The sequence below is a fragment of the Falco cherrug genome, chromosome 20, assembly GCF_023634085.1.
Source record: "Falco cherrug isolate bFalChe1 chromosome 20, bFalChe1.pri, whole genome shotgun sequence".
NCBI classification, from domain to species: domain Eukaryota; kingdom Metazoa; phylum Chordata; class Aves; order Falconiformes; family Falconidae; genus Falco; species Falco cherrug.
The window spans coordinates 6,578,914-6,606,641 of NC_073716.1; the positions used below are offsets into that span (position 1 = coordinate 6,578,914).

Genomic DNA, 27,728 nt, shown 5'->3' on the forward strand with positions numbered 1-27,728 from the left:
CACAGGATAGTAAATCATTGCTTTTAACCTTCTGTAGCTGTGTGAGCCAGAGTGTTTTAATAGGAGCTGGATGGGAAAAGGTGTTTTCTCCCTCTGATGGCAGAGCAAAGAAGGATGGAGTGTGCTGAGGAGTCACAGGGGTGATGCTGTCAAAATCATCTGAGTCTTACTTAGGGAAATTTATGCTCCAAGTGGGTAAATCTCTTCTGGAAGTGGGACCTGGTGCTTTGAAGCTGCCAACGTTTCAAATATTACTTCCCCCCCGAGAGGCAGTGGGAGAGCAGAGAAGATGTAGTGTGCCGGAGCGCTGGCAGCCCGCGGGCTTTGAATACTGGCAGCAGGATATCTCTCTCCCTGGAATGAAACAACCACCCGGGATTATTTAGGTGTGATACTCTTCATGCCACACACCCCCCAGGGACAGCGCTTGCCCCAGCTTCCCAAAGCGGGGGATGCTCCTGCTGGTCACCAGCAGTCCCTGCGCAGAGCAGCTCTCCCCACGCAGGGCTTTGCTGCGCGTCCGAAGCTGAGAGGCTACAGCAGCTGCGATACAAAACGCACACAAGATTTTCAGTGCAGGTTTCATGCTCGTACATGTCGAGACACTAAATATCCCTATTTTTGTCTCTGTTTAAGCTGTTGTGGGGTTAATTTTCACAGTGAGAACTATGGCTGTTCCTCTGAGCTCAAACATCCCCAATATCATTGTTCTGCAAGCTGCAGAAAGCCATGAGTGGTCAGAGGAGATAGATCTACCCCCAGCCCTCCCCAGCCAAATATGCAGCCCACACAACCAGTGTTCTTTAAACCCTCGTGCAGAGGACACTTATCTTTTCCAAAAATGACACTTGTTGTAATTCAGATATGTAAATGTTTATTACCTATGTTATAGCCAATGTGGGTTTAGACCCTGCGTGTTTTTTCTCACCTCTCTACCACCCAGCAGCAGTAAGCACCGCAGCCTGGAGTGAGCCACAGCAGCTTTCCAGGCAAGGTGCAATCTGGCTATTTCAACCACCTTGAAATTCTCAATATTACTGTTTGTCTCTTCGGCTGTTGTTAGGAAGCAAAGCCTTTGAAAGCTGCCTTTTTTTAGACCTCTCTAGTTTTGCTCTCCGCTCCTTACGTATTTTCTTCATGCAGAATATAGTCGATGGTTTTTGGTTTCTTTTTTATAGCCTCCCTTCATCTGTGAGCCTTTTTTTTTTCCATCACTGAACCCCCTCAAAGGCTGCAGCTGGTATCCAGATGAGACTGCAGCACTGACTTATATAAGGTGTTACAATTTTTTTAGTATCCTCCATCCTGCTCCTCATGCTTCCTAACATCTTGTTTGCAGCTCCCTGCTTTCTTGAAGTCTTAACTTGTAGTCCAGAGTGATTCCTGCCTTTCCAGAAAGAGGGCTTGACCAAAACTCTAGAAAGATTTGTTTAAAAAAATCCCCTCCAGAATACATCCCATTGCTGCTGAGTTTCACACAGCATTGCAAACTTACCCTTATTTTAATCCCTCTGGTTTGTTGTCGTAAAAAATCCCTTACTGTACTCAGCTTTACCATCTTCTCCCCAAATTTTGCTTCCTGAAAAGAACCTATTTCCTGCTCTCTGACTGTTGGCTGTGTCCATAGGCAGGCAGCACCTCGCTTAAAGACCCTGGGAAATCTGCCTGAACTCCCATTCCTCCCCAGCCCTGTGAGTGAGGGTGCTGCACCTCCGCAGCACCGCGACTCTGGTGGGGTGCCACTGTCCCCAGGCATGGCGTGGGCACATTCCTGAGGGGGCTGGCATCTAAAGACACGGGGGTCTCAGCGACAAGTGCTGTCCCGTACTTCCATGCCTGTCACAGCTCCATGTGAGGCACTCCAGGTCATCTGTGTTTGCTCTGAAGCATCTCATGTGCTCAACATTTATTTAGCAATACATTTCTTTAACTTTCTAGTCTTACACCGCTGTCTTTGCCAAAACTCCCTCTGATCTTTCTCCACTCTTTCCCTTCACTGTTGTGTTTCCCACCACTTATTGGCGACATAGATGCTTTTGTATTATCAACAGTGCTGACAGATGTCTGTGGCCATTTATGCGCTACTTGGCTTGTGTTTTCCCTGAGGTCCTGGATTAAATGCTCAGTCAAAACTCTAATATTTCATGGGCCAGTAGGCTGCTTCCACTTGGAGTCATCTCTTCACTGCCAGTTTCCGTTTTGCCAGCATTTACCCGGGTGTCCGATGGGCTTGCGCTGGGTTTCTAAGGATGCTCTCACTGTGGGATGTGGCTCTCCAGCACGGACAGACACCATGCGTGCGTCGCATACACGTGTGCTCAAGCCCAGAGCCACGGCCTCAACTGTTTGCCGGTAGCTCCTCTCATGAGTGTGAGTGGACAGATGAGCAAAGGGAGCTGATAAAGGCAGTGTGCGTGCTGTGATGGGTTGGAGCAGATGAAGGAAGAGAAGTCACCCAGCCCTGCAGCATTCACTGAGCCATGAAACCCAAGAGCAAAGAGAAGCCCCAGCCCACACCACCCCTGAGAGCAGCAGCTGTGCCTTGCACCGCTGGGATATGCAGAGAGTCTGTTTCCCCAAAAAATATTGTTTGCAGTTGTATCAAAAGACCTGTGTTTTCAGAAAACACTAGTCCCTTGGGATTTATTATATGCAGAAAACATCGTGTGGTTCCCTGGCAGGACTGGAGCAGTGCGGGAGGTAGATCCTGACTTTCCCATGAAAGCCCTTTTTTCCCTTTGCATTTTGCAGGCAGTTTCACGCCTGGATGCTGAGGGCCGGCGTTTCTTCCTTGGCAGAGTCTCAGCCAGCGCTTGCTTCTCACTGTCTCTTCTAATGGAATCATTGTTAAAAATAAGTAATTTTATTTCCCAGAAGATGCCCAGCAGCAGCATCTGTCATTTTGTCCTGATTGCCCTGACTTCTGTCGGTGTGCAGGTTACGTCGGGGCTTGGTGAAGAGCCAAGGCTGCCATCAGATGGGGCTGGTCTCGGCAGGGCAGTCTTGGTACCTGCGTGAGCTCTGATGTCTTGTAGACAGTCTCCTGAACATGTGTCTGTACATGAGAGATGGCAGAAGTGTCTTGGAAGCCTGTTAAGGACTTACTAAAATTGAGGCTGATGTCTGGAACAAGTTCTCCTACACAGCCTGTAGTAAGGGTCAGTCTAGTGGCAGCTCTGGGCGCTCCGGCCACCCCGGTGTGGGATCTGCCGGGCAGGGCGCTCGCATTGGCAGGCATGGCCCCTCCACGGGGTGCTGGGATGCAGCAAGTGTGAGAAGGGTGAAAGCAAAAGGATGAGGGCAGGGGTCATCTCCAGGGAGCCAAAACTTTCCTACTGTCTTCCGAGGACGTAATCTGCAGGCAGTTGTTGCCTGTTGAACAGAGGGACAAGCTTGAGCATCGCTTTTGGTAAGAAACCAGGTATGAACCAACACAGGGTCCTTAAATCAGGTGGGATGTAGATGTAGATGTAGTTGTAGAATCATCTACAGGATGAAAGAAGAGCCTGGCCTTTGGATTGCTCACCTGTGGTTAAAGACAGATCTTGAAAGTTGGGGAACTTGGGTTTAGCTGTTAATTCCAGCACTGTTTTCTGCTCTCTGCACAGTGACTGTGTCTTCAACTGCAGAAGAGTCATAAATACATTCAGTTCTGCCCCTCAGCCTTTAAATGACAAGAATCTTCCACCTCTAACACAAAACCCAGTTGGCCCTTTCAGTTGCCAGAAGGCCAGAAGATTATTCATCAGCAATTACTAAATTCATAAATGTTCCTTAAATACTAACAACCATTGAAATGCTTAAGGAATCAAAGCATGGATGGTGAATAAACGTGTGTTTCCTAGCTTGAAATTTAATAGTGCAAAGTTTATTCCACCTTAATTTCACCTTACCAACCTTTTCCTGGCTGAATCATCTTTTTGAGACGGAGAGATGGAAGAGCGAAGTACTGTGGTGTGACAGGATTATACAGTGAAAACTGTTTTCAGGCCCAGTTTGAGTGGCAGTGGGACTTGTCTCTGCTTTCGCTGCCATCAATCTGGCGTGGGGCTGGCAGGTCACCAGTGACCCCCAAAGGGTATTTTCACTGGGTGTTGCCCCTGTGCAGGAAAGACTTGGGTGGACTTCCAGGGTTACACTGGGAGACTTTTCCTTTGGAATCTAAATTCTGCAGGAACTTAGGGAAACATCTCCCTGGCTATACTTCTTGGTAGCATCTCCTTGTAGCAGTGGGGTTTGGAAGGTCCTTTAGTCTGGTTTGTTAGCTGATGCTGGCAGCTGTCTTCTCCCTTTCGGTCAACAAATCGTCTTACTCCAGAGCAGCCATCAGCTGTCATCTCCCCTTTTTGCCACTGCACCAAGCGTGATGCTGATGTGCCTGATGGACTGGAAACCAAGCTGACGTTTCCTCCAACCTCTTCTGTGCTGGCAATTGACTAAGCACGGGAGCAGCATCCAAGCAACTCAAGGTCCCAGCACATCCAGCTGCTTGTGGCAGGGTTCCGTGTTGTGTTGCCTAGCAGGGAAGACCAAAGACGGGGTTTGTAATCCCTACATGGGCTTGCAAATCCCTGGTCGGATTGCTCTTTGGGTGCTGTTCAAGAGCTGTCCTACACCCCCAGCAAAAGGTTTTGATGCTGAAACTTCCCGTATGCAGAAAAGCAGCACGAGGTCAAGAGTGGATGAGTATTGCCATGGTGGGATCTGGAGAACATGGAGAGGGTGGGATGTGAAGTCCTTACCACATGGAAATGTTACACGGGGCAAAGATAAGAGCATCTTCCCCAGCGCGCACTATCCCTGCACAATGTTAGCTTCATGTAGATGTGTATCTAATTGATTCTCCTCCTTCCAGCAAGGACTGGGACCTGGAGACATTCAGCTTCTGGCGGAAGGTCCCACAGCCACAGGGCTCAGAATACATCAAGGACCTTCTGATTTCCAGGCCTGGGTCCTGCTTGTGGTCAAAATTCAGGTTAACGGCATTCCTCTCCCCAGTTTGGGCTGCTCGTTGCTGAGCAAGAGGGTCAGCTGAGCGTGACTATTAACAGCCACAGACCGTCCATCCTCTTACCTGTGGTTTGATGAGGGCTGTGGGGGAGAAGGAAAGTCGTTAGCGCTTATCCTTGTTACAGACACTCAATGCTAAACCTGCTGTCCAAGCACATGATGGCAAGAATCTCTAAGAGGCTCCTCTGTGTATGTGGCTCATTCTGCTAAGACACAGTAAAAATAGCAAACTAAGCAGGGATTTTAGCCTCAACTTACTGAGGCAAGAGTAAATAAGTATTAAATACCTGGGACAACGTGAGGGCTGTGTGTGCTGCTGCCCTGCCAATTCTCCTCCAACCGAACAGCCGCTCACTGTTATGGAAGCAGTGAACATCTTAATTATTGTGAAGCCGCATAAAAATGCGGCTTATGGGATGTGACATGTCTTGAACAGTCTGTGTTAATGAAGTAAAAGCCTGTGCAGCATCAGGGACTTGCACCACATCAGTGAAAAGGCCGTACCAGCTCAGGCAAGGCGAGACCTCTGGTCTGGAAGCTAAAGGCAGCTGAACAGAACCCCAGCGCACCCTCCTCACTGTATTTAGAGCATCGCGAGAGGCAGTGGAGTCCATGCCACTGTCTTTAAACCACTCCGTAGTATACTAAGAAATGCTGGAAATTCAGGAATTTGAAGTGCGGGTGAGGTCGTAGGAGTGATTGCCCAGAAGCCAAGTCCCTGGTTGTCTCTTCCTGCTTCCCTGGGCTGGTGCTGGCTCAAGGCCGCACCTGTGCAGGCACTTCTCTGGCCTCAAAACGCCCGCTGCTTGCTGGGCAGAGCTGGTGGCTGGAGCTCGTGCATCGGCTCGGCTGCACCTTGGCCTCAGCCCAGGGAGCAGCCGGGCATTTCTCCGCTTACAGTACAAGGAAAATAATTTGTGATCTAAAATAGTGGCTTTTTAATAGCCTTCAGCAAAGGGGGATGTCCTTGCCAGCTATGCCTGACGCTGTCTTAGCCCGAGCAGAGGTGACCAGCCATCTGGCTGTGCTGTTCTGATGTCCCCCGCTGGCAACGACCCAGACAGCCAAGGAGAAACCAGTTTGGGTGGCAGAAACTCCTGATTTCACTCCTGAGAATTATTTTTAGCCCCAAAGCTGGGTTAAAGGGTTAAAAAGTTGGGGAATGGTTTGCAGTGACACAGCAAACTCCTCCAAGCTGGGGGAGGCTGCATGGCCAGTCAATCTGTCTGCCTGGAAAGGGAATTAAAAAAAAAAATTAAAAAAAAATCAACCCTACCTGTGATGCTTTTAGCTATTTCATGCAGTACTCTTAATCTCTGAGCTGAGAAAAAGGGATGTCATCATCATTCTTGTAATTATAGAGACAGGAATGATTGCTGGCGACGTCGTTTGGTGAGTGGATGGCGGAGCTGGCAGCAGAGCCCAGACCTTTCGCAACCTGGCCCCTGCTTTGCCCACACAGAGATACAGAGACACCCTCCATGGGCACCCTGCTGCGTACCGGCATCCCCGGGCGCACGCCTCCGCGCGTGGGGGCCTTCCACGTGCGAGAGCAGGGCTCGGCTGAGCCCAAGAGCTGGGCTTAGAGCTGCTTGGCTCAGCGCGGGGTGCTGGGCCCGCTGTGGGACGTGTCCCAGCCCAGAGCCGTCTCCCTCGCCTTGTCCCAGCCCTCCTGCCTGACGCTTTTCCCTTTTGCCTTGACACAGTGAGAAACGCGCTCTGCAAGTCAGCGTCACCAACCCGGTCCAGTGCAGCCTGCATGGGCGGAAATGCACCGTCTCTGTGGAAACCAAGATTAACCAATCCCAACCGGATTTCACCAAGCATCGTTCCGGTTTCATCCTCTGCGTGCCGGGGAATTAGCATCCCCCTCCACTTGGCGCAGTGAGCCGAGCCTGGAGAGTGAGCGAGCGGAGGAAAGACAGACTGGGGCTTTGATCGCCCTCCCTTTGCCTTGGACTTTTCAAGGCGATTGATTTAGAGATGCTCAGCTGTGACTTGGTCATGCGCCTAAAAAGATCTCTAAAGCTAGAGGTTTAGCAAAGCCAAATTCAGGAGAGGGTTTTACTACCACATGCAACGAAGGCTTAAAATAGCCAGTGACCTGTTATCCAGCTTACAGAACAGGCCAGAATATCAGGAAAGTGCTTCTGAATTAGTCTGAAAAAAGCATTTATAGGTACTTACACCCTTTCCCACATTGATTTCTTAAACCCTCTCCAGTATTCCCTTCTGTTGGTTTTTTTTTTTTTTTTTTTTGTGGGTTTTTTTTTTTTTTTTTTTCTTATTGCAATATTATGCAGCCTCCACTGGAGGAACCAAAGATACCTGGCTCAGGGAGTCTGGTTCTGTAAGACCAAATCCTGATGGAACCGGAGCCAGATGTGGAAAGGAGGGCTGGCTTCCCATGCCGGGGAGACACTCCGCACTCTTCCAGCCTTGCCAGCACGCATGGAGTTGCAACGGTACATGGAGATGCACCTCGAGGCTTGCTGCTTTCCTGCCCGGAGTTCACTCACACATCAAGGCACCTTGGTCGGAGACAGGTCCACCAGCAGAAAGGAGAGCAGGATTCACAGTGCAGAGGTTTTATGTTTTTTTGATCCTGCATTGCTTTTGCCTTAATTACCCTCTCCAGTGTCAGAAAATCCAGTGGGTTCCCATTTGGACCAAGTGGCCTTGCAGGATTTTTAGATGATCCACGTGGCTTTGTGTTACTCCCAGCACTGAGGTTCAGGGAGGGCTCAGGACCCGCTGCAGGTGCGTTAGTTGAGAACCACGTGGAGCCTGGGGGCTGAGGCCACCGCTGCCTTGCTTTGCACTATGTAACGCTAACTCTGGCACGTCCGTCCACGGCAGGCGAGGGGCAGCAGCACAAACCTGACTCCAAACATCCAGGCTGTTCCCTCCGACGAGTTTTCCTGAGTCTTCCCAGCCACGGTTGGAGGATGTCGGGGCATTGCGCATCACCTCGGCTTGTCTTGTGTCACCACGTCCCTCTCGCTGCGTGGCTCAGGTGACCTTGAGCTTGGTGTTTACAGGACAGCCATACATACTAACAGGCTTTTTATTTCCACTGTGTATCGGGGCTGTTGCTGTGGGTTTTGAGCAGAGGAGGCCATGTGATGCTGCGGGGCTGTTGGAATTGTACGTACTGAGTCCTGGCACTGCTGGTCAGGTCAGGATTTCCATCACGTTGGACGTGGGGGTCCCAGCCCAGCCAGAAAATGGGGAGCACTTGTTTAATGGAACATTTTAGGAATCTGAAAGCCTGGAAGAGGCTCTTCATGTAATGCCCCGTTAACAAAAAGCTTCCCAAGGCCATGCCATGGATGCAGGGCACAGGGACAAGTCGCTGCAGCGTTTGTACCCAACCACTGCCACCGAGCCCTGAGGTTGAGGGTGCCTCGGGTGCAGATAAGGCCTAGCTCTGTGTGGAAATGGGACGAGCTTAATGTCTCCTGCACTTTTTGCCAGGGAGGGCCCACGCCAGAGCCCTCCCATTCCCATGGTCCTTGGCCTCGGACCAGCATCCCAGCACGGCATCTGGCCCGACATCCCAGCCACCAGCATTTGCTCCTGGTCAGCAGCTCCGGGATGCCCAGTGGACTGCTGTGCCGGAGGGCTCTGTGCATCAGCCCTGGCCCAAGTCCTCAGGAAGAAGCTCTTCCAGATGCTGGCAAACACAAGTCACCCACCACCACCACTGGGGCCATCAGGAGCCTGGAGGTGACATCCCACCCACGCAGCAGTTTCTAACCTCGCCAAGCACACACACGTGAGCGGCTCAGGACCACCGTGGGCCCCCCGCCTCCTCATGCAATCCCAGCATCAGCTCCTCAGGAGGAGCAATGCCAACGGCACCGCCGTGGGACACCCCAGCTCCTGTTTGTGTCCTCCCAGGGAAGCACCAGAAGGAAGATCCTTGTCATTGCTGTGCCTTTCTATTTGCACTTCTCGCTTTTTGTATCTACTAGTCCAAATGTTCCCCCCAGTAACACTAACCCATAGGCAAGGTAGCGGCGGGAGTTTTAATCAGCACTTTTATACACTATCCCTCCAATAAAATGGTTGTATCTAATCATGATGGACAGCAATAAATCACAGATTTAGGAAAATTCTAATACTATGAGATGGCGATATTGTATGCGAAGATATGTGTCTTTATAAAGTATATTATTGGTTCCTGTCTGGTTTTATATATATCTATATATCTATATCTATCTATATATAAATATATATAAAATACATATATTCCTGGGTTTCCCCCTAAATTAACTATTTCTAAATTGAATTTTGATTTTCAGCCTGGGGCGATAATACAATGAACCTTTTTTTTTCTTTTTTTTTTTTTTTTTTTTGTTTTGTTTAAATCGCTGATATTTTAATGTGTAAAAGAGTAGGAAAAAACCCCAAACCTACTATAATGGACCTGGGGTTTTGTTTACATAATTCACTGTACTAAATAAAAAACCCCAATCAATTAGTTGCATCCCACTATGGCGGTGCTAGTTTCTGACCAGCGCGGTGGCTCGGAGAAGATGATGCACAGACAGAAAGTGGAGTTTTGGTGTCCCAATAACCTGCTTTTTCACCTCTTGCATGCTGGATGCTCCTTCTCACCCCACGGCTCGCCCAGCGCCTCTGCCAGCCCCCAGCGAAGGGGTGACACCCCCCACACCCCACCCCCCCCCCACCCCCCCAGCACTGGTAACACGATTAAACCTGCAGCTGTGTTAAAACCCTCTTTCATCAAAGCAAATCCAATTTCCCAACGCTGCGAATGGGCCACTGGAGGTGTGGGCTTGCAGAAAAGAGTCTGCCACGAACCGCTGCTGTGTAATGGATGGTCAGTGCATTTTTATTTAATCAGCACAGTACAAAAATAAATAAAAATAAGGGGAGGGGATTAAATTACAGGCACACTGAGCCCCATGACACAGTCGGTCAGGTTATAAACCACACATACTTACAAACACACTATACACATACATACAAAATGAGACAAATATAAATTAATAAGTAACAATATCCACCAATTTGGTCAACAAAGATCTACAGAAGAGATTGCACTAAAAAAACGTACGTACACATGTATCATTAGCAGGGTCCAATGTACAGCGATGAAGAGCTTCAAGTGAAAAATAAAAAATAAAAATAAATGGCACATTATTTCTCCCTCTCGTCTGCAAGTTTAACGCTCGATGGACCAGAACTAAACTAGAACTGTGCACACGGAGAAAAAAAAAATAAAACCCCAAAAAAACTTATCAGTCCCCAGGCCTGATAAGGGAATACCAGCTCAAGACTGCAGTATCGGGGTGGTGTCAGGTCTTTGTGCATGGGTGTAATTTGTACAGCCATCTCTTGTTAAGGTTTTTCTTTTGATTATTATTTTTAATGTTTTTTTTCTTTTTTTTTTTTTTTAAGACACAAAATGCTCCTGTTTGCATGCGCAATACCACTGTAAAAGCAACAATGAAAGAATAAAGAAGGGTTTTTTCTTTCTCCCCCCCCCCCCCCCCCCCCGGTTAGTAGTTTTTTGTGGTTTTTTTCTTGGTTTTTTTTTGTTCTAAAAGTATTCATATAGCAGCATGTAGATTCTTTCCTTGCTTGCACACTCAAGTAGATCCTTTACACAATACTCATGATCAGTGCACGATGGGAACAAGACATTTCACATTGATGTCATTATACAGTAGCGGTTATTTCCCTTAACCCAGACCCGCTCGGGAAATTCGAGTCTCTTCAAAGAAAATAAATAAAGGGGCGGGAGGAGGCGGGGGGGGAGGGGGGCGGGGGGGCGGCGAGGGCCGGGGCTCCCCGGGCCGTGCCCGCCTCTGTCCCGTTGCCGGCTGCTCCGGCGCCAGAAAGTCACGATCGGCCCCGTTCAGCCGCCTCCGGTGAAGCCTTTAGAGCAAAAAATTTTTTTTTCTTCCTTTTTTTCCCCTCCTCCTTTTCCTCCTTTGTTTTTTGTTGGTTTTTTTTTCTTCTTCCCCCCCTACCTGGTCTTTGTCTCGGCTATGCGGTGCCCGGCCCCGCACCCGGGCGCTGCGGCCGCAGGAGCCGGGGCCGCCCCCGCCGCCCGCCCGCGAAGCCCCGCTCCGCTGCCCTGGGGAGGGGTCGGCTGGGGGGGCCACACACGGGACGAAGGGGACCCCTCCTCCACCAGTTCGCTGAAATCAATCTGGTGGCGGAGCCGCTGCACCCCCGGGCCCGCGGGACGGGAATGGGGCGATGGCTTGGAAGCAGCGGCCTGGGGCGGGGGGGGGGGGGGAAGGGGGGGGGGGGGGGGCAACCGGGGGGCTGCGCTTCGGACGTCCCGTGTGCCCCTGCTCCTAGGCCCGGGCCCGGGGGAGCGGCAGCAGCCCCCGCCTCTCCCCGCCGGGCAGCGCCGCGGGTCGGGGCAGCGGAGCGGGGCCGGGGGCGGCGGGCGCTCACCGGTCGAGGCCGATGAGCAGCCGGCCCTTCTCCTCGGCGCCGCTCTCCTTCTTGAGGTCGGCGAAGACCTGGGTGAAGTAGTGCGGGTCGGCGTTGACCTGCAGCATCTTGGGGCTCATGAGGTCGATGATGGAGAGGCAGCGGTCCCAGAAGGCCTCCTTACAGCTCTCCACCAGGAAGGGCTTGAGCGGATAGGAAATCTCGTTGCCCATGTACGAGTAGGAGAGGTACAGGCAGGTAAGCAGCACTGCCTGCAGTTCGTGATCGCTGGCCACCTCAGCTGAGATGACGTCCCGGCAGAGCATGTAGAGGAAGACCACGTTGGCCGGCGTGATGAAGCCCTGGTCCTGCCAGCCCTGCAGCAGCAGCGAGCGGTCCACGGAGCGCAGCCAGAGCACGGGGTCGGTGGGCGAGAGGTGCTTCAGCCGGTAGCAGCGGCGGCAGAGGAACTCGCCCAGGCAGCGCAGCAGCTCGCTGGTGGACGCCTGCACCACGACCCGGCGCGGGGTAGCGGCGGCGGCGGCGGGCGCGGCCGGCGGCACCTTCTGTGCCGAGGCGAGGGCGGCGGCGGCGGCGGCGGGGGGCGGCGGGGGGGCGAAGGTGGCAAGGTTGGCGCAGGAGAGCGACTTCTTCAGGTTCTCGTTGTTGAGGTGGGTCACGTTGCTCTGGTAGCCGCCGTTGGGCTGCACCTTCTTGGAGCTCTTCTTCTTGGCCGAGACGGCGGCGATGCGCTTCCAGGGAAGAACCGAGATCAGGGAGTGCCGCTTCAGGCCCTTCTCCTTGGCGTTCTTGCTGTTCTGCACCGCCGTGTAGTGCCCCACCGTGGCCGCCCCCTCCTCGAACAGCGGGGCCTTCCGGTAGCTCGGCGACAGCGACAGCACCGTGCCCATGGCGCCGGCCGACCGGCGGGCCCCGCCGCCCGCCCCGGCCCCGGCCCCGGCCCCCGGCCCCGGCCCCGGCCCCGGCCCCCGGCGCGGCCCCGCGCTGGCTGCCCGCTCCGCCGCCGCCGCTCAGCGCCGCGCCGCGCCTCGGCCCCGCCCCGCCGCCGCGCGCGCTCCCGGCGGCGCAGTGCGCGGGCCCGCCGCCGCCTCGCCCCGCCCCGCGCCGCCACGTGCGCTCGCCGCGCCAGCGGGAAAGCGGCAGAGAGGCCACGCCTCCACTACGCCGAGACCCCGCCCCGCTTGCCTATAACCACGCCTCCTCTACCCAGACCCCGCCCCTCGACCCGCCCTGCGCGGGAAGCGGCGGCCCTCGGGGAGCGCACGGGGGCTGCTGCCGGGGCGAAAACCAGGGAAAAATACAAAAAAGGCCAAATTTACACTCGGGATCGTTGCGCTCCCGCCCCACCCCGGCCCGACGCATCTGCCCGTCCGGGCCACCACCGCCGCGTGCGGGGCCTCCGGCGTACCTGCCGCTATGCAACACTCGATGCTTTTCTGGTATTTAGAACTGGCTTTCTTACCACAGCCAAGGGATTAGCTGCTAATTGCTCAAGTGCAGGTTAAACTCTCGCTGGATTATTTCCATTCATCTTCCCCCTCCTGCTTATTCTTTCAAATTCAGTTACAAAGCTGTGTGCTCTGCTGAGTGACTGAAGCGGTTCAAGTCACTTTTTGTGCCTTATGTAATATATTCATATTTATAGATTTATTAAATATCCTTGTTTCAAATTTATTTATTTTACAAACCCTTTTTTTTCAGTATTCTAGCTTGGAGATTAATCAGACTTCTTACAGACACCTCAAACTGTTTCTCCTCCCAGTCGAAAAAAACCACAGGTTTTTATATTCCCTGGTTTGTAATCAAGTTCAAATGCATTATAAAACAGCTTTCTCTCTGCATTATCTGGTGCTGTGCTTGTCACACTCACTGGGCAGTTGTTGGACCAACTGCTTGGACCAAGTTTAGAGTCAACGCCACAGCAGATCCAGAGCTGAGATTTAAGAGTGATGAGTTTTGCCTCAATATTGCCTCCACAGTATTTTACTTTTCCTCAAAATTTTCTAATGACCCCTAATATAATTTCACATACCAAGCACTTTACTCACTTGTGTAAAATCATTAAAAAGAAAAAAACCAACCCCACCATGATTATTGTATCTATGTATTTTGCCACAACACGGGTATGTTTTTTAATTATAATTTCCAATTATGTACCAGGGATCGTTTAAATAATCTAATTCTTCTAAATGCTTTACCAAAATACACAGAGGATGGACTTTGTTTCAAAATACAAACAGAGGGGAACTGAAAAACACAATCCCATTTAAAAATCAATTAAAACTCCAAACACTTTTTTTTTGCCGAAACATCAACTTGCATTTTTCACAAGAGCAGCAATCTGTGGCAACCGCAATGCTCCATGGTACAGTAAGCACATCCCAAGCGCTACTTCTCACCACACTGCCCAGAACAGCTGGAAGGAAGGTGTGTGGGATTCAGCACATTTTCACAGAGGTCTGGCATACAGCACCAGCACACCCAGAGACAGCTTTAAGAAAAGTTAAAAAAGCTAGATGGTCTTGCTAGGAAGCGTATTTGATGGCAACTTCAATCCATATTCCAAGTCTCATGAAAATACAGTACATTATTCCTGGGGGCAAATGGAATGCAGTATCTCCATCATCTCTTTTGGGAAGGGGGTGGGGGGGGGCAGAACTGGATGAACATGGCCTGGCACAAAAGGGTTTTTACAGTAGGGTCTGCAAAGCCAGACAAGACGGGTCATCTTTACAGCAGCAAGGTTCAGGCAGTCCCATTCTCAAAAATTAATGCCAAACAAAGAATGATGGAACAGTAACATACGAGTGGTCAGGGCCATCTGGTAATTCCAAACCTCTTCTCTTGTGTACTTAGAAGATCACTTGTGTTTCAAAAAACCTGTTTAGTTCTCCTTAAAGAGGGTTGGGGGTTTTTTTTGAGGGGTGAGCTCATTGCTTACGTTGTCTTCCCTAGTTCAATTTTCTTCTGGATGGCCTGTGCTGAGTGACAGATCAAGGAATCAATGAGTCCTGCGACTAAAAGGAGAAAAAAACCACAGATGCGTCAAGCCAGACATGCCTCGAAGACAGAACAACTCTCAAGGAAAGAAAACACAAACCCTTCTGTTAGTGGAAAGGAGTTCCAGCTCCCCCCGCAACAGAAAACAGCTGCTGCTCAGAAGAAAAACGACCTCAGCTCATTAGGGCAGATAAGATCCAACTTGCAGGGCAGAGGTGATTATGCTTCTCCAGAAAAAGATCTGTCTTACAGAAGTGAAAAAAGAGACAGGCCAAGTCACATGTGCTTACTGATGAGTGAGATGAATTTGGAAAGGAAGCTGATGTCGAGAGCTTTATGCCATGTTACTGCACTGACCCAGCTTGCCAAGGGCATGTTTCCCATTTTTGCTCATTTCCCAGCACCCTTAAAAAATAAGCTACCCTACCCAACGCTGCCCTTGATGGACATCCTTTATCAAAGACTGCCACGTTTACCCACCAAGGACACAAAGCAAAACAAACCGATGCCTTTAGTTCTTTCTGCAGTATTTTCCCCAAATCTCTCCAGCACTGAAGGAGCCTATTAATTCAGTGCTTTTTTGGGACCATAGAAAATTTTAGAATTGGTCTACTGCACCATGAAACCCAGACAACCCTGCATCCATCGGGGCAGCTTTCGCAGGGCAGGAACCCTGAACTCCTGCATGGGAGGGAACACAGGGTGCCAGTGACCAGCAGTATTTTCAGTGCCTTTATGAAGATTCATGTTCTTTTTTCTTTTATGCAACACCTCAATCTAAGGAATAAGTAAGTGATTACTTGGCCCTACCTAAAGGCACACATTGCAATGCTATATAAAGAACAGCCGCTAAAACGGGAACCGGGTCTTCTGTTTATTACTGTAGAATACAGAATGACTGGCCTTATTACTATCTGGTCTTTGAGTGACACTTCAGACTACTGCCTTTTGTGGTTGTCTTGGCCTGAAATTATCTCTACCTCTGGAATAAATTTGATCCTGTGACACAAAAACTGTTACACAACTGATTTCTTTAGAATAGAATAGTTTAGGTTGGAAAAGACCTTTAGGACCGAAGATTAACCTACCACTGCTAAGTGCACCACTAAACTATGTCCCTAAGTGCCACATGTACACAACTTTAAATGCCTCCAGGGATGGTGACTCAACCACTTCCCTGGGCCGCCTGTTCCAGTGCTTGACAGTCCTTTCAGCAAAGAAATTTTTCCTAATATCCAATCTAAACCTCCTGTGATGCAACTTGAGGTCATTCCTTTCATCCTATCACTTGTTACTTGGGAGAAGAGACTGACCCCCACCTCGCTACCACCTCCTTTCAGGGAGCCGTAGAGAGCAGTAATGTCTCCCCTGAGCCTCCTTTTCTTCAGGCTGAACACCCCCAGTTCCCTCAGCTGCTCCTCACCAGGCTTGTTCTTTAGACCCTCCACCAGCGTCATTGCTCTTCTCCAGACAGGCTCCAGCACCTCCATGTCCTTACGGTGAGGGGCCCAAAACTGCACACGGGATGCAAGGGGTGGCCTCACCACTGCAGGAGTACCAGGGGACAATCACTTCCCTAACCCTGCTGGCTACACTATTTCTGATACGAGCCAGGACACTACTGGCCTTCTTGGCCACCATTTCATCTTTCCTCTACAATATAGACACAGAACATGGCATATGGCAGCAGGAACTTACTGTCAAAGGTAATCAGTGCTAGAGGGCAATTGCATTTGTCACAAAAGTAAGTTCTGAAAGCCTCTCCTTGAGTCAGCCATAGAAATAAAGATGACCAAATTTATCACAGACAAATTCTGTTTAATAGCATCAGGTTAATTGAGCACTGTGACACCTCAGGTGACGAGAGAACCTTGCAGACGAAGCTATTACGCGATACATATAGAAGCTGACTTCTCAGGTCCGTAGGATCTGCTGACCAGATCTCCAGGCTGGCCCTTCACAGCCGCGTGAACATCTATGACTGTTTCAGAGTACCCTGAGTTATTACCTGGAGCACAAGGCTGGACCAAGGCTGGGCTCTGTCACACACATGGAGCTGAGCAGACGCTGATCAGCTGTTCAGAAGCCAACACTGAGAACGAAGCCCAGACCCTCCAACGGCTCCGCAGGAACAGCCTCTCCTTACGAGCCCCATGTAGCTGCGAGGGCTCCTTTTAGTCCCTGCAGAGCACTCACTGGAGCTCCCAAGTCTCGGAACGCATTCTAACACCTCTTGAGATGGCTATGCTCATGGCAACCTGGGTTCACAGATTCTACTGGCTTTAGTTCCACATGAAAGCAACTGTCTGCTTACAGACCCATGCTGGCCAAGATACACAGCACAGATACATTCATATGGTATGTGAAAGTGCATTATTTGAAAACAAAAATGTCCTTTAGAGCATCAAAGTAAAATATTACGATAGGTAGGTCTGACATCATCCACAGCATCTTGAAAGTCTGCAGCACTAATTATACTCTTGATATATTCCCTCTTGAAGTCTGAAATCATCTCTCCCCATCAAACAGGGATTTATTATCAGCCATACACATTTTAGAAGAAGATGGCAAATGTTTACAATGTAGAAAGAAAAAAAGATTGAAAGATGCAATACCTGTAAATATGCCTCCAATGATGGCACAAACTCCTGTGAGAAAGTGTGTAAAGGACCTAGAATGAGGAAAACAATTTGAACAACCAGCATGAGCTCAGATACCAAAATGTCAGATAAGTAACAATTAACTAATAAAAACTAATTCATAATTATCATAATGTTCATCATAGCAGCAATGCATTATATAATTATTAAGAGCTAATGATTAACAGCTTTAACAAGTAAATAACCCCTATTGGCTACAGAATAGAGTTTGCCACCGATGCTTTTACTGAGCAGCATTGAGCAGCATTACAGCAGTGTGCTCTAAGGAGCTCAATGGCAACGCTAGGAGGCAAGTACTGAAGTTATAAACCTAAAGAAGGGCTTCTAATCACCAAGATTTTATACATTCCTACACAGGCAGAATGTACAGCAAGCTGCTGTAACACAAAACCTACATCCCTAAGCACATGTTAATACATTTTAAGGTATAGACATCGGCTGTCCCTCATTATGATCCTAAAATACTGGGCAGCTGCAACCCCCTCCATTCCCCTGCAATTACATGCCTGTGATTAACAGAGGACCCGGAAAGAAGAAAGAGGTTCCATACTGACTATGACATGCAGAAAAGCTATAGTAAATACCGAGTAAGTAACCAGTTTGGATCAGTGTGGGTGCTGCTGAGATGCTATATAAATCATCTTCCCGTTAAAAAAATGACTTTGAGGAAATTAGTCTGAACTGAGAACCATTATATCAGACTTCTGCTCAGTACACCAATTTCCTTCATCTTGATACTAGAATAAAAAGTTTCAGGCAATAATCAGAAACCCCCCCCAATCCTTTTCAGATGTGCACGCTGAGAGTAAGGGCTTCTGGGAGCGCCTCTTCCTCTCCACTGACCGGGAAGGGGCTTGGATGGCTTTCAGGCATTTGCACCGTCGTGTCTAAGTGAGGATGAAGCTTTAAGCTATGCAAAACTATGAAATCTACGGAGGATAAATGAAATGGACTTGAATTTACGTAAAGGCTCATACCAACCACCGGGACAATGTATCTGGAGGAAATACCTTGGCTGATCAAGCAGCAAAAGCTGCTGCACGGCAGGCGATCTGAGCAATGACTCCGATTCTGACTGAACAGGGTAAGGCTGAAATCCCAGATGTAACTCCTTTCTATGAAGATCTACCTGAAGAAGACAGACAAACCTGGGAGAAATTGGGAGCACAACAACGTGAGGGACAGTGGCTATTTGGAAGTAAAAACCGCTACTTCCAAAGAGGTATTTAGGACCTATCACTCACTGGCAGCACAACAGAGCTCACGGATTTTGAGAGCAATACTTTCTGGCCCTCCAACAGCTGTGGGCAACCCCTGGAATTTATGCAGCAGCCAAAAGAATTGGTGAGAGCTGTCGGCTACATAAGGATCTGCCTCTTTAAGAAGGAAGACGCTGCTAGGAAAACCACCTCCAGCGATGAAGTATCCTTTTCGAAACCTTCAGACTGATTATGCCGAAATGCCTAAAGTAATGGGGTTCACATACCTACTTCCTGTTGTTGATCAATTGTCAGGGTGGGCGGAAGCTTTCCCTACTCAGAAAAATGACTCAAAAGCAGTTGTTAAAGCTCTCTTAAAGGAAATTATTCCTAGATATGGAGTTCCAGAGCTATCTGACAGGGGACCTCATTTTTTTTGCAGCTGTATTAAAACAGATCTATCATTCATTAGGAATTTGATCACAATTACATACTCCCCATCATCCAGAATCCCCAGGACAGGATGCAGAATCTCAGGAATAGAACTCTCAAAGAGAAATTAGTCACAGTTTGTAAACAGACTGGGTTAAAATGACATGAAGCTTTAAATTTGGGTTTATGGGATATAAGAAACACTCCCAGGCAGCCAATTGGAGTTTCTCCTGCAGAAGTTATTTTTGGAAGGATTATAGCAGTACCGGGAACTTATGTCCCAGCAAAGATAAGTTTGTCGGATGGAGGTAAACAAGGTAACCCAATATTTATTGTATTTGCAGAATTCTTTCTCAGATTTGAGAAACCATGCCTATTGGCATCAAGGAATTAACATCTCAGTTCCCCGACCTATCAAGGTGGTTAAAGAAACTGATCACTACAATACCTGTTGTGATTTCTGTAGTTGTGTCTGCGATTGCACTAACGCGATGTTCTGTAACTTGTGTGACTGGCTTAGCAGCAAAATTGCAAGAAAGAACTTGGAAATATGTTAGCTATTAAACTATTGCAGGTATGCAATAATAAAACAAAAGGAGGAACCTGTTAAAAGAAAACGGATTTTGAATTAAGAAATTTAAAGTGCTGAAGCAGCTAAGTGGCAGAACCAGGCCTCGTCCCTAGCATAACCCTAATCCAAGGCTGGTTTAAAACCCAGTCCAGTTAATCAGTGGGAGAACAGAGAAGCAACAGATGATCAGTTTGTGCACACAGATGCTCTCAGAAACACAGGCGTTTTTAGAAAAACTGGCATATATGAATAGGAATTGCTTGTTCAAAGACTAAGCGTGCTTGAAGGAGTGTGTGAGTTAAAGCAGGCAGACAAGAAGATCACGATCTGAGGAGGAGCCTGGAACAGAGGCAGAGACTGGTACCGAACAGATGAATCAACTGGGACAGAGTCAGGTGATAGATTTGCAGAACTGACAGGACTAAAGGAAACTTCTAAAAACTTTGGATGTTGACTAATGATCTGGTAAGTGTAAGCTGGGCTGTATCCCTTCGTTCTCTGCCACTCACTGGGGTGGTGGCCCAGCTCTGAGTTGTGACTAAATCAAGCCTAGCAGTACCCACGTCTGTGTAAATTTTTCCTTTAGCAGTCAATACCGCTATAGTTGCCATTTAAATAACTGACTAATTAGTGTTACTAATAGAAACTGATAAGCATAGAGTTTCATGAAGATGGGTGGACACCTCCAATCTAACTTGCCACACCTGTGGTGGAAATCAAACTAGCCGTATACTTTTTCCAGACAGCAGAAGAAATTGCTTCTTGCATGCAATGCAATTTGATCGCTTTCAAAATGCCTCTCCTGGATGAGACTGCTCCCTCCCAGTTTCCCTTCCTCTCCGTTGATAATGTAAGGAGCAGGAGCAACCGGTTCAGACCGAGTAATCCCAGTGGAGGCTGGCAACACCAGTAAGGCAGGAGGCCTACATGTGTTAACAGAGAATTAGATACAGAAAAGTGGGGTTTGACCCCAGACATTACGTTCGTAACGCCACAGCCTCCAAATACAGAAAGGCTGCTAAGTGACACAACAGTAAGAATGCTATCACCACACTTCTGTGACAACAGGAGAAGCTCTTGTACCCACCCACTGTTCAGCTCTTGGCTTAGTTTAGCCTTTCAGCTTTTAAGAACAGAAAAGTTAAATCTGAGTTACAACAAACCAGCAAATTTAGTTCATGCCAATACACAGAACCACACTATCTCCCAGAACAGACAATAAGGACCTCACACTTTAGAAAGACAAAGTCGGGACAGCATTACTGTTAGATTGCAACACTACCAGAATCATTCCCAGTTTGTATTGAAGTACGACAGTAAGTCATAACATGTAAAAAAAATGCAGAGGAGAGGTTAATGTAGCCAAGGACCATTTCAACTTGTAACTGATCAATCAACTGAAATCTATGAATCGGGTATGCATTAACACACACAAAGCAAACTTAGTAAGATGCAAGTTTAGGCTTAAGGGTCAAGTCAGTGGAGCCTTCCCTGGAGAGAGGCTCTTCAACCAGCTCGTCCCATTTGTCAGCCTCCTAGGCTTTAAAGATGCAACCAAAGTCAAGTTCTGCCAGAGCAGCTGCTTGATTTCTAGTAGGAAAAGCCCGTTCACTCAGCAGCTTTGCTCCTGAAATGCATCAGTGAGTCCTTGTCCCAATTTCAGAGTGACTAGGCAAAGACTTGCCTTGCAAAAGTACCGAGTGTAATATACATACACACAGAGAGGAGCTTGTCTGATCTGCCAGTGTAATAGATTTGTGTCCTATAAACTCTTCAAGAGTTCGTGGTGTTTAAAACGCTGTGAATTCAGCCGTCCCTTGTTCCCACAAAGGTCATAGCAGGCATACGGTGATGAAAGGCTACGAGAGCATCCATCCAAGAATGGCAGAACAGCATCTTACAGTGTCTCTCGGCTTCTGGAGTCACACGGTTGGCAGCTTTATCCAAGCGTTGTTTAAACGGCTTGTGCTCTATGTCCTGCTGCTGCTCTCCCGTTACATCCGTGGCATTGATGCTCAAATCTGAAAGCAGTGAACAAGGAAAGCGGTCTATGAACACACAAGTGTTATGGCCTGTGGCAAGCTGAGGAAACGAAAAGACAGAATCTTTCAGCCAGCAGGGTAAGAACGTGCCAACCGGGAGGGCGTGTACAGCTAGGACCAAGTGACCGACAGGGAATAAAACGCAAGGTGCCGCACGCTAAATGGCCCTCCCAGGTACGGGGTTTCATTTGGTGTCCCAGAAGGACCGTTTCCAACTTCCAAGAAAGCGTTACCCTGAAAGGCAGAGACGCTTAAGGTAAAAAGCCAAAAGCAAACCCCTCAAAGCCCAGAACCATTTTCAGGAACACAGGAGTTAAGCCTAAAATTGGTTGAAAGCTGCCTCCTACCTCTTCCCCCGCCACCTTTCCCTCTTTAACATCAGCACGTTTCCTTGTGATCCCTTTTCACAAAAAAGATTGAGGTCTGTGGTATCAGCTTGGTACCGAAGCACCACGATGCGCTTGCTGGCTACACGCTCTCTTAGCAGGCTGACAGCTTCCCCGCACACAACAGCCGAGGCTTCCAGCCTCTCTGGCCTTCCCACGCCCTGTGAAACGTGAGGAAGGCAAAGACCGATAACATCTCGGGGGGTCGGGAGGAAGTCAAGATGCACTACATCTAGAGCCCAACGCATTACCCAAAGGAATTACCACAACTGAACAAGAGGCAGGAACGATCGGTAGACAGGCAGATAACATGCACGGCAGCGACACCCAGTCAGACTTGAAGGACTTCCAGTCACTTCATCCCGCAACTTTGTTTCGAATTTAGTTAAAAGGTAATCAGATTCTTAACGCTCATTCTGCTTTTATAACTTCTGGAGAAAGGCCAACAGGTGGCATTGGCATTACAGTTAGAATTCAAGTACAAAAATCACGGCAAAGCTGTGCCTTGCCAAGTGACTTCCAAAGCAGGCTCTGGAGCCTTTCAACAATACAGTCAGATCTGGAGTCCCAAGGGAACTCTGTGCCAGCTCCGTCAGTGCGACTGAGCTCTCTGACCAAGTACACCGTCCTACAGAAATGTAAGTGGGTTTATGCCTCAGGTTCATTTACAATCTAGAAAAATAATACTGCCCGACTGGACGTGCTGGCTTAAGCACCCAGCAGGCCCGGCTGCGTAACCACGAGGGACCAACAATTCCTCCCTGGCTGTTGCCCAAGCAGCAGCGCAGCACTCGGAAGCAGCGGGCACACGGAGCCTTGCGGGCCCTCGGCGAGTACAAAAGTGATCCCTCCGTAGTCAGCAGTCCAACTCACAAGCACGAGGCACACGTGGAAAAGTAACATCTAGACTGACCTTCAGTGTAGCTCCCCTTGATTTGTCAACGTACAATTCCGGATGAACCTAGGTACAAAGAAAAACCAAAAGAGCCCCGTTTCACTGGGAAGCAAACCCAAAGGCCTCTTCCCCTCGGCTGCTCCGGCCCAGGAGCTGACTGTCACAACAAAGGATCAGCGAGACACCTGAGCTGCCGCCTCCCAACCCTCCCCCGTAGTTAAACGCTTGCCCTTTGTAATATTTTTTAGGGAAACCAGCTGTCGGGGGGGAGGGGTGGGGATCCCACCGCCGGCTTTCTTCCCTTTCCCTTGCCCGCTCGCAGGGGCGGGCAGAGGCTCCTGAGCCGCCCCCCCCGCCACAGCGTTACCGCAGCCCCCAAGGCAGCCCCTGCGGCCCCAGCCCGCTGCCACGGCACCGGCCGGCGGCTGGGGGAAAGACAAAGCCCCGCGCAGAGCTGCGGCGGCTGCAGCGCCGGAGGCGGCGGGGGGGCGGCAGGGCGCCGCGGGCCGACCCCCCTCCCGGGCCCCGCCGCCGCTCCTCGCCTCCTCGCTGAGGTAGCGGCGCAGCTCCGAGAAAAAAAAAAAAAAAAAGGCAGCACCGCGAGCAGCCCGCTGACCACCGTCACTGCCGGCGAGACGAGAACCGCCGGCAGCCCCGCCGGGCCCGGGCCGGGCCGCCCGCCTCAGCCCGCCCGCCGCCGGCACCAGGCGCTCCCTGCCGCGGCCGAGCGCCGGCCCGATACGTCCCCCCCGGCCGGCCGCTGCCCGACGGCCACGCCCGGGCTCGCCCACCGGCCCCCGGCAGCCCTCAGCCCGCCCGCTCACCCAGCGCCGCCGCACGTCCCGGCCCGAAAGGCTTCCGGGCTCCCGGCGAAGGCCCCGCACCGCCACCGCCGCTCCAGCGCGCCGGAAATGAACCCACCTTCCGGGGCCGTACGCGTAGCCCATACGTGTGCGTAGCCGGAAACCCCGCCCCAAGGCATCAAGCCGATTCTGCGCATGCGCTGCCCTTAGTTTGGCTGGAGCTATGGTGCCGTCTAGCGAAAAGAATTGGGTACTGCAGCGCCCGGTTGGTAACGTACTTCTGCTGTCGCCTGGCGGCCGAAAATCGGCACTGCAGCCTTGGCGCCGCGCATGCGCGGTGGCGCGTCCCCCCTCGGCGTTGTCAGGAGGCTGCAGCTTTGTTTTGCCAAGGCTGAGTGAATGAAGGCATCGTGTCCTGCAGATCTGTAGGAGAGATACCTCTATAGCAAGGTACAGGACAACCTTAAAAGTACAGAAAGCTAAACCTCCCACAAATTTCTTCATGGGACTGCAACACAGAGAGCTTTTTGTCTGGATTGCGTCACTGCTGCTATTAGCTTCAGGATCGAGTGCTTCCAGCATTGCACCTTCTTCCCTGTCCTCAGCAGATCTTTGTTTCGGGGTTTGGCCCTGCTGTTTCGTGAGCTGTACCCTTCTAGGCTTGGTTATCAAGTGCCAGGGTAGACTCTTGTTCTTGCACGATGTTACTGCGGTGGCTGGGTGAGTCACATGTGGACGAGTCCCAAGTGCAGGCATGGGGAGGTGACAAGTCCTGGTTATTCTGCCCTGACTCCTGAAAGAAAGAAACCCCTTCAGTCTCCTGAATTTGGGCGGAAAGGATTGATGGAAAGCAGCTGCATACTTGTTAATTTTCAGGGATTGGTGCAAGAACGATCTTTTGCTCTGTTCCCTCAACTAAAATGTTTTGCAGCTGTATGAACAGGCACACAGCAGCTCTGGTTTTGCCTTGCTTTTTTGCAGTGAATGCTTGTTGTATTTAATCTGCTGAGCTGTTATAAGCAATCTTCCTGCAAGTGAGACACTTGTGAGTGGCTGAGCTGAGATTTCCAGGTTCCTAATCAGAGGAAAGGCTGTTCCAGCCAAATCTGAGTTGGGCTCCTGATTGCATCCTGATAGAAAAGGTTTGTCATCCAGTGGAAAAAACCCAGAGTTGCTGTTCTATCGAGTGTTAGGGATACATCAGCTGAGCAATTCTTTGAGCTTAGTACGTGTTATGGCTCTGCTTTTCTGAGCCCATGAGCTGCCTTTGCTTATGACTGGCCCGCCTGCTAGTTAAAGATCTAGTAGTTCCTTAAAACAGTGGCACTTACTGTTCTTTTACTGACTCTATGTCCTTAGTTTTGAGAACCTTGGTGGTTCTTCCATCTTAATATTCAGCTTCTCTGGCAGGTATGTAACCAGGGGCTTCTCTGCCCGCTGTTCCCCAGCAGCACCCCATGTACAGAGAAACGTGCTGGTGTTTATGGCATGGCCTTGGTGACTGGCTGCCTTGGCGCTGTTGGCTTACAAGAGACCATGAAGAAGAGGTGGGTGTCTTATGACATGCGCAGGACCAAAGATAACGGCTGCTAAAACGGGTTGCTTTTATTTCCATGGGATTATTGGTCTGTTGCCCGTCTTCTGGCACTTGTATGTGCAAGGCAGATAACCTCAATGTCTTTCTGCTGTACACTGGCTTTCCTTTTTGGTATGAAGCAGCTGGCATTTTGGTCTCAGACAATAGTTCAACAGATGGCTGCTTAAAAGCAAAAAACACCCCAAAAAAGGAGACTTTTTCTTTATTTCAAGGAGTCAAGGACTTTGAAGGCATTTACAGCTGAGGTTAACTTCCAGAACAAGGGCTGCAGAATCACAACACACAGTATTGCTTGGAGCCTGTGCTGTAGCTGAAGGCAAACTCGTGTCTGGTGACCATAAAGGCAGGTAAAAGCTTGTGTGACCCAGAGAAGTGGGAAACCTCCATCCTGGAGATGTAAACTGCTGGACACATCCCCGCACAGTCTGTTCTAACTTTGAAATTGTTCATTTTGTATGGAAGGGTTAGATCAAGAGGCATCCAGAGTCCTTTCCACCTGTATTTTTCTGTGGTTCTGTGCCTGATCCCACTGACCTGTGTGGTTTGCTTTACGAGGAGTGAAAGAAAGAGGAAAAAAGCATTAGGAAACATGTAGAAATGGAGCAATATTCCTGTGTGCTGCAAGCTCTGCCGGGGAGCAGATGCTAGCTGCCTTTTTTCTTCCGGATGAACGTATTTAACTGCAAAGACAACTGCTGTTGCTGTGGCGTTGCCAGATGGAGCTGTACATGGACTTGGGGCAAGTGGGAATGTTGAGGGGTGTGGGTAACTGGCTAGCTGAAAAGGGTCACATAGACATAGTCCAGCTGGCTGGACAAAAATGCACATCGCTCTCAGCTTAGCTGAAGTAAAGCAAAATACACTGTCTTTGGCTGTCCTTGTTACACAATAACAGGAAGATTTTGGTGGGAAAAGAATGTTGCAGGTGGGAACAGGTAACTACAGAAGAGAAACAAGGGGCGGGCTTGGTATTTAGGCAACTAACCAATAATGAGCTTAACTTTTGTCATATGTCTGAGCTAATTATAAGAAGGCATAAAAGGTGACTGTAAGAGACAATAAACGAAGCCTGCTGATCACTCATATTGAGTGACTGTGTCTTCCCTCCGTCGCGACAGAGGGGGACATCTGGGAGGGCAGGGAGTCCCTGCTGGTAGCAGCACTTGCCCTGCCAGGGGACGGAGCAGGGCTCTGGGAGGGGGTGCTGGGGAGTCCCTTGTATCGCTTACCTGTGACAGGCTTGCCGGGATGACGACCGTAATGAGAGGAGGTTTCTTGTTGGGCACGCATCCCCAGGAGAGGCTGCACTTGAGACCTGACCTTTGTTTTCCTTTCACGCCGGGTGTTTCTGGGCCGTGAGATGTCGCTGTGGGCTCAGGTGGGCAGGTGAGGAGGGATGCGTTCCCAGGGGGCCGGGGGGTGCAGCAGGAGTTGTGCTCTCTGGGAGACAAACCAGCTTTGTGGGCCCAGCGTAGCAGGACTAACGATGGGCATTTCTGGAGGGTTTGCGCCTTCAGGGCTCTTGGCAAATGTTCGGTTAGGGATGGGTTAGGGTTAAGGATTAGGGTTCGGGTTAGGGTTAGAGTTCGGGTTGGGTTTAGGGTTAGTGTTCAGGTTAGGGTTAGGGTTCGGGTTAGGGTTCTGGTTCGGGTTAGGGTTTGCGTTTGGGTTCTGGTTCGGGTTAGGGTTCCCGTTAGGGTTCGAGTTTGGGTTAGGGTTTGCGTTTGGGTTAGGGTTCTGGTTAGGGTTAGGGTTCTGGTTTGGGTTAGGGTTCCGTTTAGGGTTCGGGTTTGGGTTAGGATTAAGGATTAGGGTTAGGGTTAGGGTTCGGGTTAGTGTTCAGGTTCAGGTTCGCCTTCAGGTTAGGGTAAGGTTAAGGGTTAGAGTTTGGGATAGGGTTCAGGTTAGGGTTTGGGTTAGGATTAGGGATAGACTCAGGGTTAGAATTTTAGGGTTAGGGTTAGGTTTGGGGTTCCGGTTTGGTTTCAGGTTTGGGTTCGGGTTAGGGTTAAGGTTAGGTTTAAGGATTAGGTTTAGGGTTTGGGTTAGGTTTAGGGTTTAGGTTAATGCTAGGGTTAGGTTATTGTTATAGTTCGGGTTTCGGTTAGGGTTCGGGTTGGGTTAGGGTTAGGTTTTGGGTTTGGGTTCAGGTTAGACGCTTAGGGTTAGGGTTAAGGTTAGAGTTAAGGTTCAGGTTAAGTTTAAGGTTAAGGTTTAGGGTCAGGGTTACGGTAGGGTCAGGGTTAGCGTTAGGTTTTAGGTTTAGGTTAGGGTTATATTAGGGTTAGGGCTAGGTTTAGGGGGGTTAGGGTTAGGGACAGGGTTAAGGTTAGGTGGTTTCGGTGATTGCCCTGCTGGGTTAGGGGGGGGAGGGGGGTTGGAGGGTGTGGGGGGCCCTGCTATGCCGGCATCGAGCTTCTCGGGGGATTTGGTGGCTTCCCAGCCGGGTGAGGGGGAAGAGGCGGGGGAGGGGGGTGAAGGGGAGGGAGGTGAAGGGGAGGGAGGGGGGGGATGGGGGTGAGGGCGGCATTGAGCCTGTCAAGGGGGTTCGGTGGCTGCCCTGCCGGGTGAGGGTGGCAGCGGGGGGCCCCGCTAGGCCCACATCGAGCCCGTCAGTGGGCATCAGGTGGCTGCCCTGCCGGGTCAGGGCGATAGTGGGGGGCCCCGTTAGGCCAGCATCGCGCCCGTTGGG

General features: G+C 50.1%; 3 protein-coding genes and 1 long non-coding RNA gene across 9 annotated transcripts in view; 2 read left to right on the forward strand and 2 right to left on the reverse strand.

The window, feature by feature from the left end:
* MYO1D (myosin ID) overlaps positions 1 to 10,188 on the forward strand; it is a 164,554-nt gene extending 154,366 nt beyond the window's left edge. Inside the window, exon 22 of the mRNA XM_027816336.2 lies at positions 6,717 to 10,188. Within this exon, the coding sequence (XP_027672137.1) occupies positions 6,717 to 6,873 (157 nt within the window). The 3' untranslated portion in view covers positions 6,874 to 10,188. The remainder of the gene's footprint in view (positions 1 to 6,716) is intronic.
* Positions 1 to 23,591, reverse strand: part of LOC114018041 (endoplasmic reticulum-Golgi intermediate compartment protein 3-like) — a 152,072-nt gene extending 128,481 nt beyond the window's left edge. Inside the window, exons 1-5 of one of the 6 annotated variants that reach the window (XM_055697445.1) lie at positions 23,461 to 23,591; positions 22,615 to 22,702; positions 21,215 to 21,334; positions 17,067 to 17,122; positions 13,538 to 14,432 (exon numbers count right to left, since the gene is read on the reverse strand). In XM_055697445.1, the coding sequence (XP_055553420.1) occupies positions 14,403 to 14,432; positions 17,067 to 17,122; positions 21,215 to 21,334; positions 22,615 to 22,702; positions 23,461 to 23,583 (417 nt within the window). In that variant the 5' untranslated portion in view covers positions 23,584 to 23,591 and the 3' untranslated portion in view covers positions 13,538 to 14,402. Of the gene's footprint in view, positions 1 to 13,537; positions 17,123 to 20,419; positions 21,335 to 21,702; positions 21,903 to 22,614; positions 22,703 to 23,460 lie in introns of those variants that run through there. The other 5 variants (XM_055697446.1, XM_055697447.1, XR_008729981.1 and 2 more) reach the window with 5 other exon arrangements.
* On the reverse strand, positions 9,844 to 12,462 carry CDK5R1 (cyclin dependent kinase 5 regulatory subunit 1). The gene has a single exon (XM_005447382.3). It carries the CDS (start codon positions 12,339 to 12,341, stop codon positions 11,448 to 11,450), a length of 894 nt encoding a protein of 297 aa, XP_005447439.3. The 5' UTR covers positions 12,342 to 12,462; the 3' UTR covers positions 9,844 to 11,447.
* A 193-nt stretch (positions 23,592 to 23,784) lies between the features above and the next one.
* LOC106631662 (uncharacterized) lies at positions 23,785 to 26,016 on the forward strand. Its single transcript, XR_001335490.3, has 4 exons — positions 23,785 to 23,889; positions 24,850 to 24,986; positions 25,249 to 25,383; positions 25,499 to 26,016. It is a non-coding gene; the product is annotated as an uncharacterized LOC106631662 (long non-coding RNA).
* The last annotated feature ends 1,712 nt before the right edge of the window (positions 26,017 to 27,728 follow it).

What these genes read in the sequence shown, in the direction of transcription:
- CDK5R1 (XM_005447382.3), bottom strand. Translation starts at nt 12,341, where the DNA reads ATGGGCACGGTGCTGTCGCTGTCGCCGAGCTACCGGAAGGCCCCGCTG.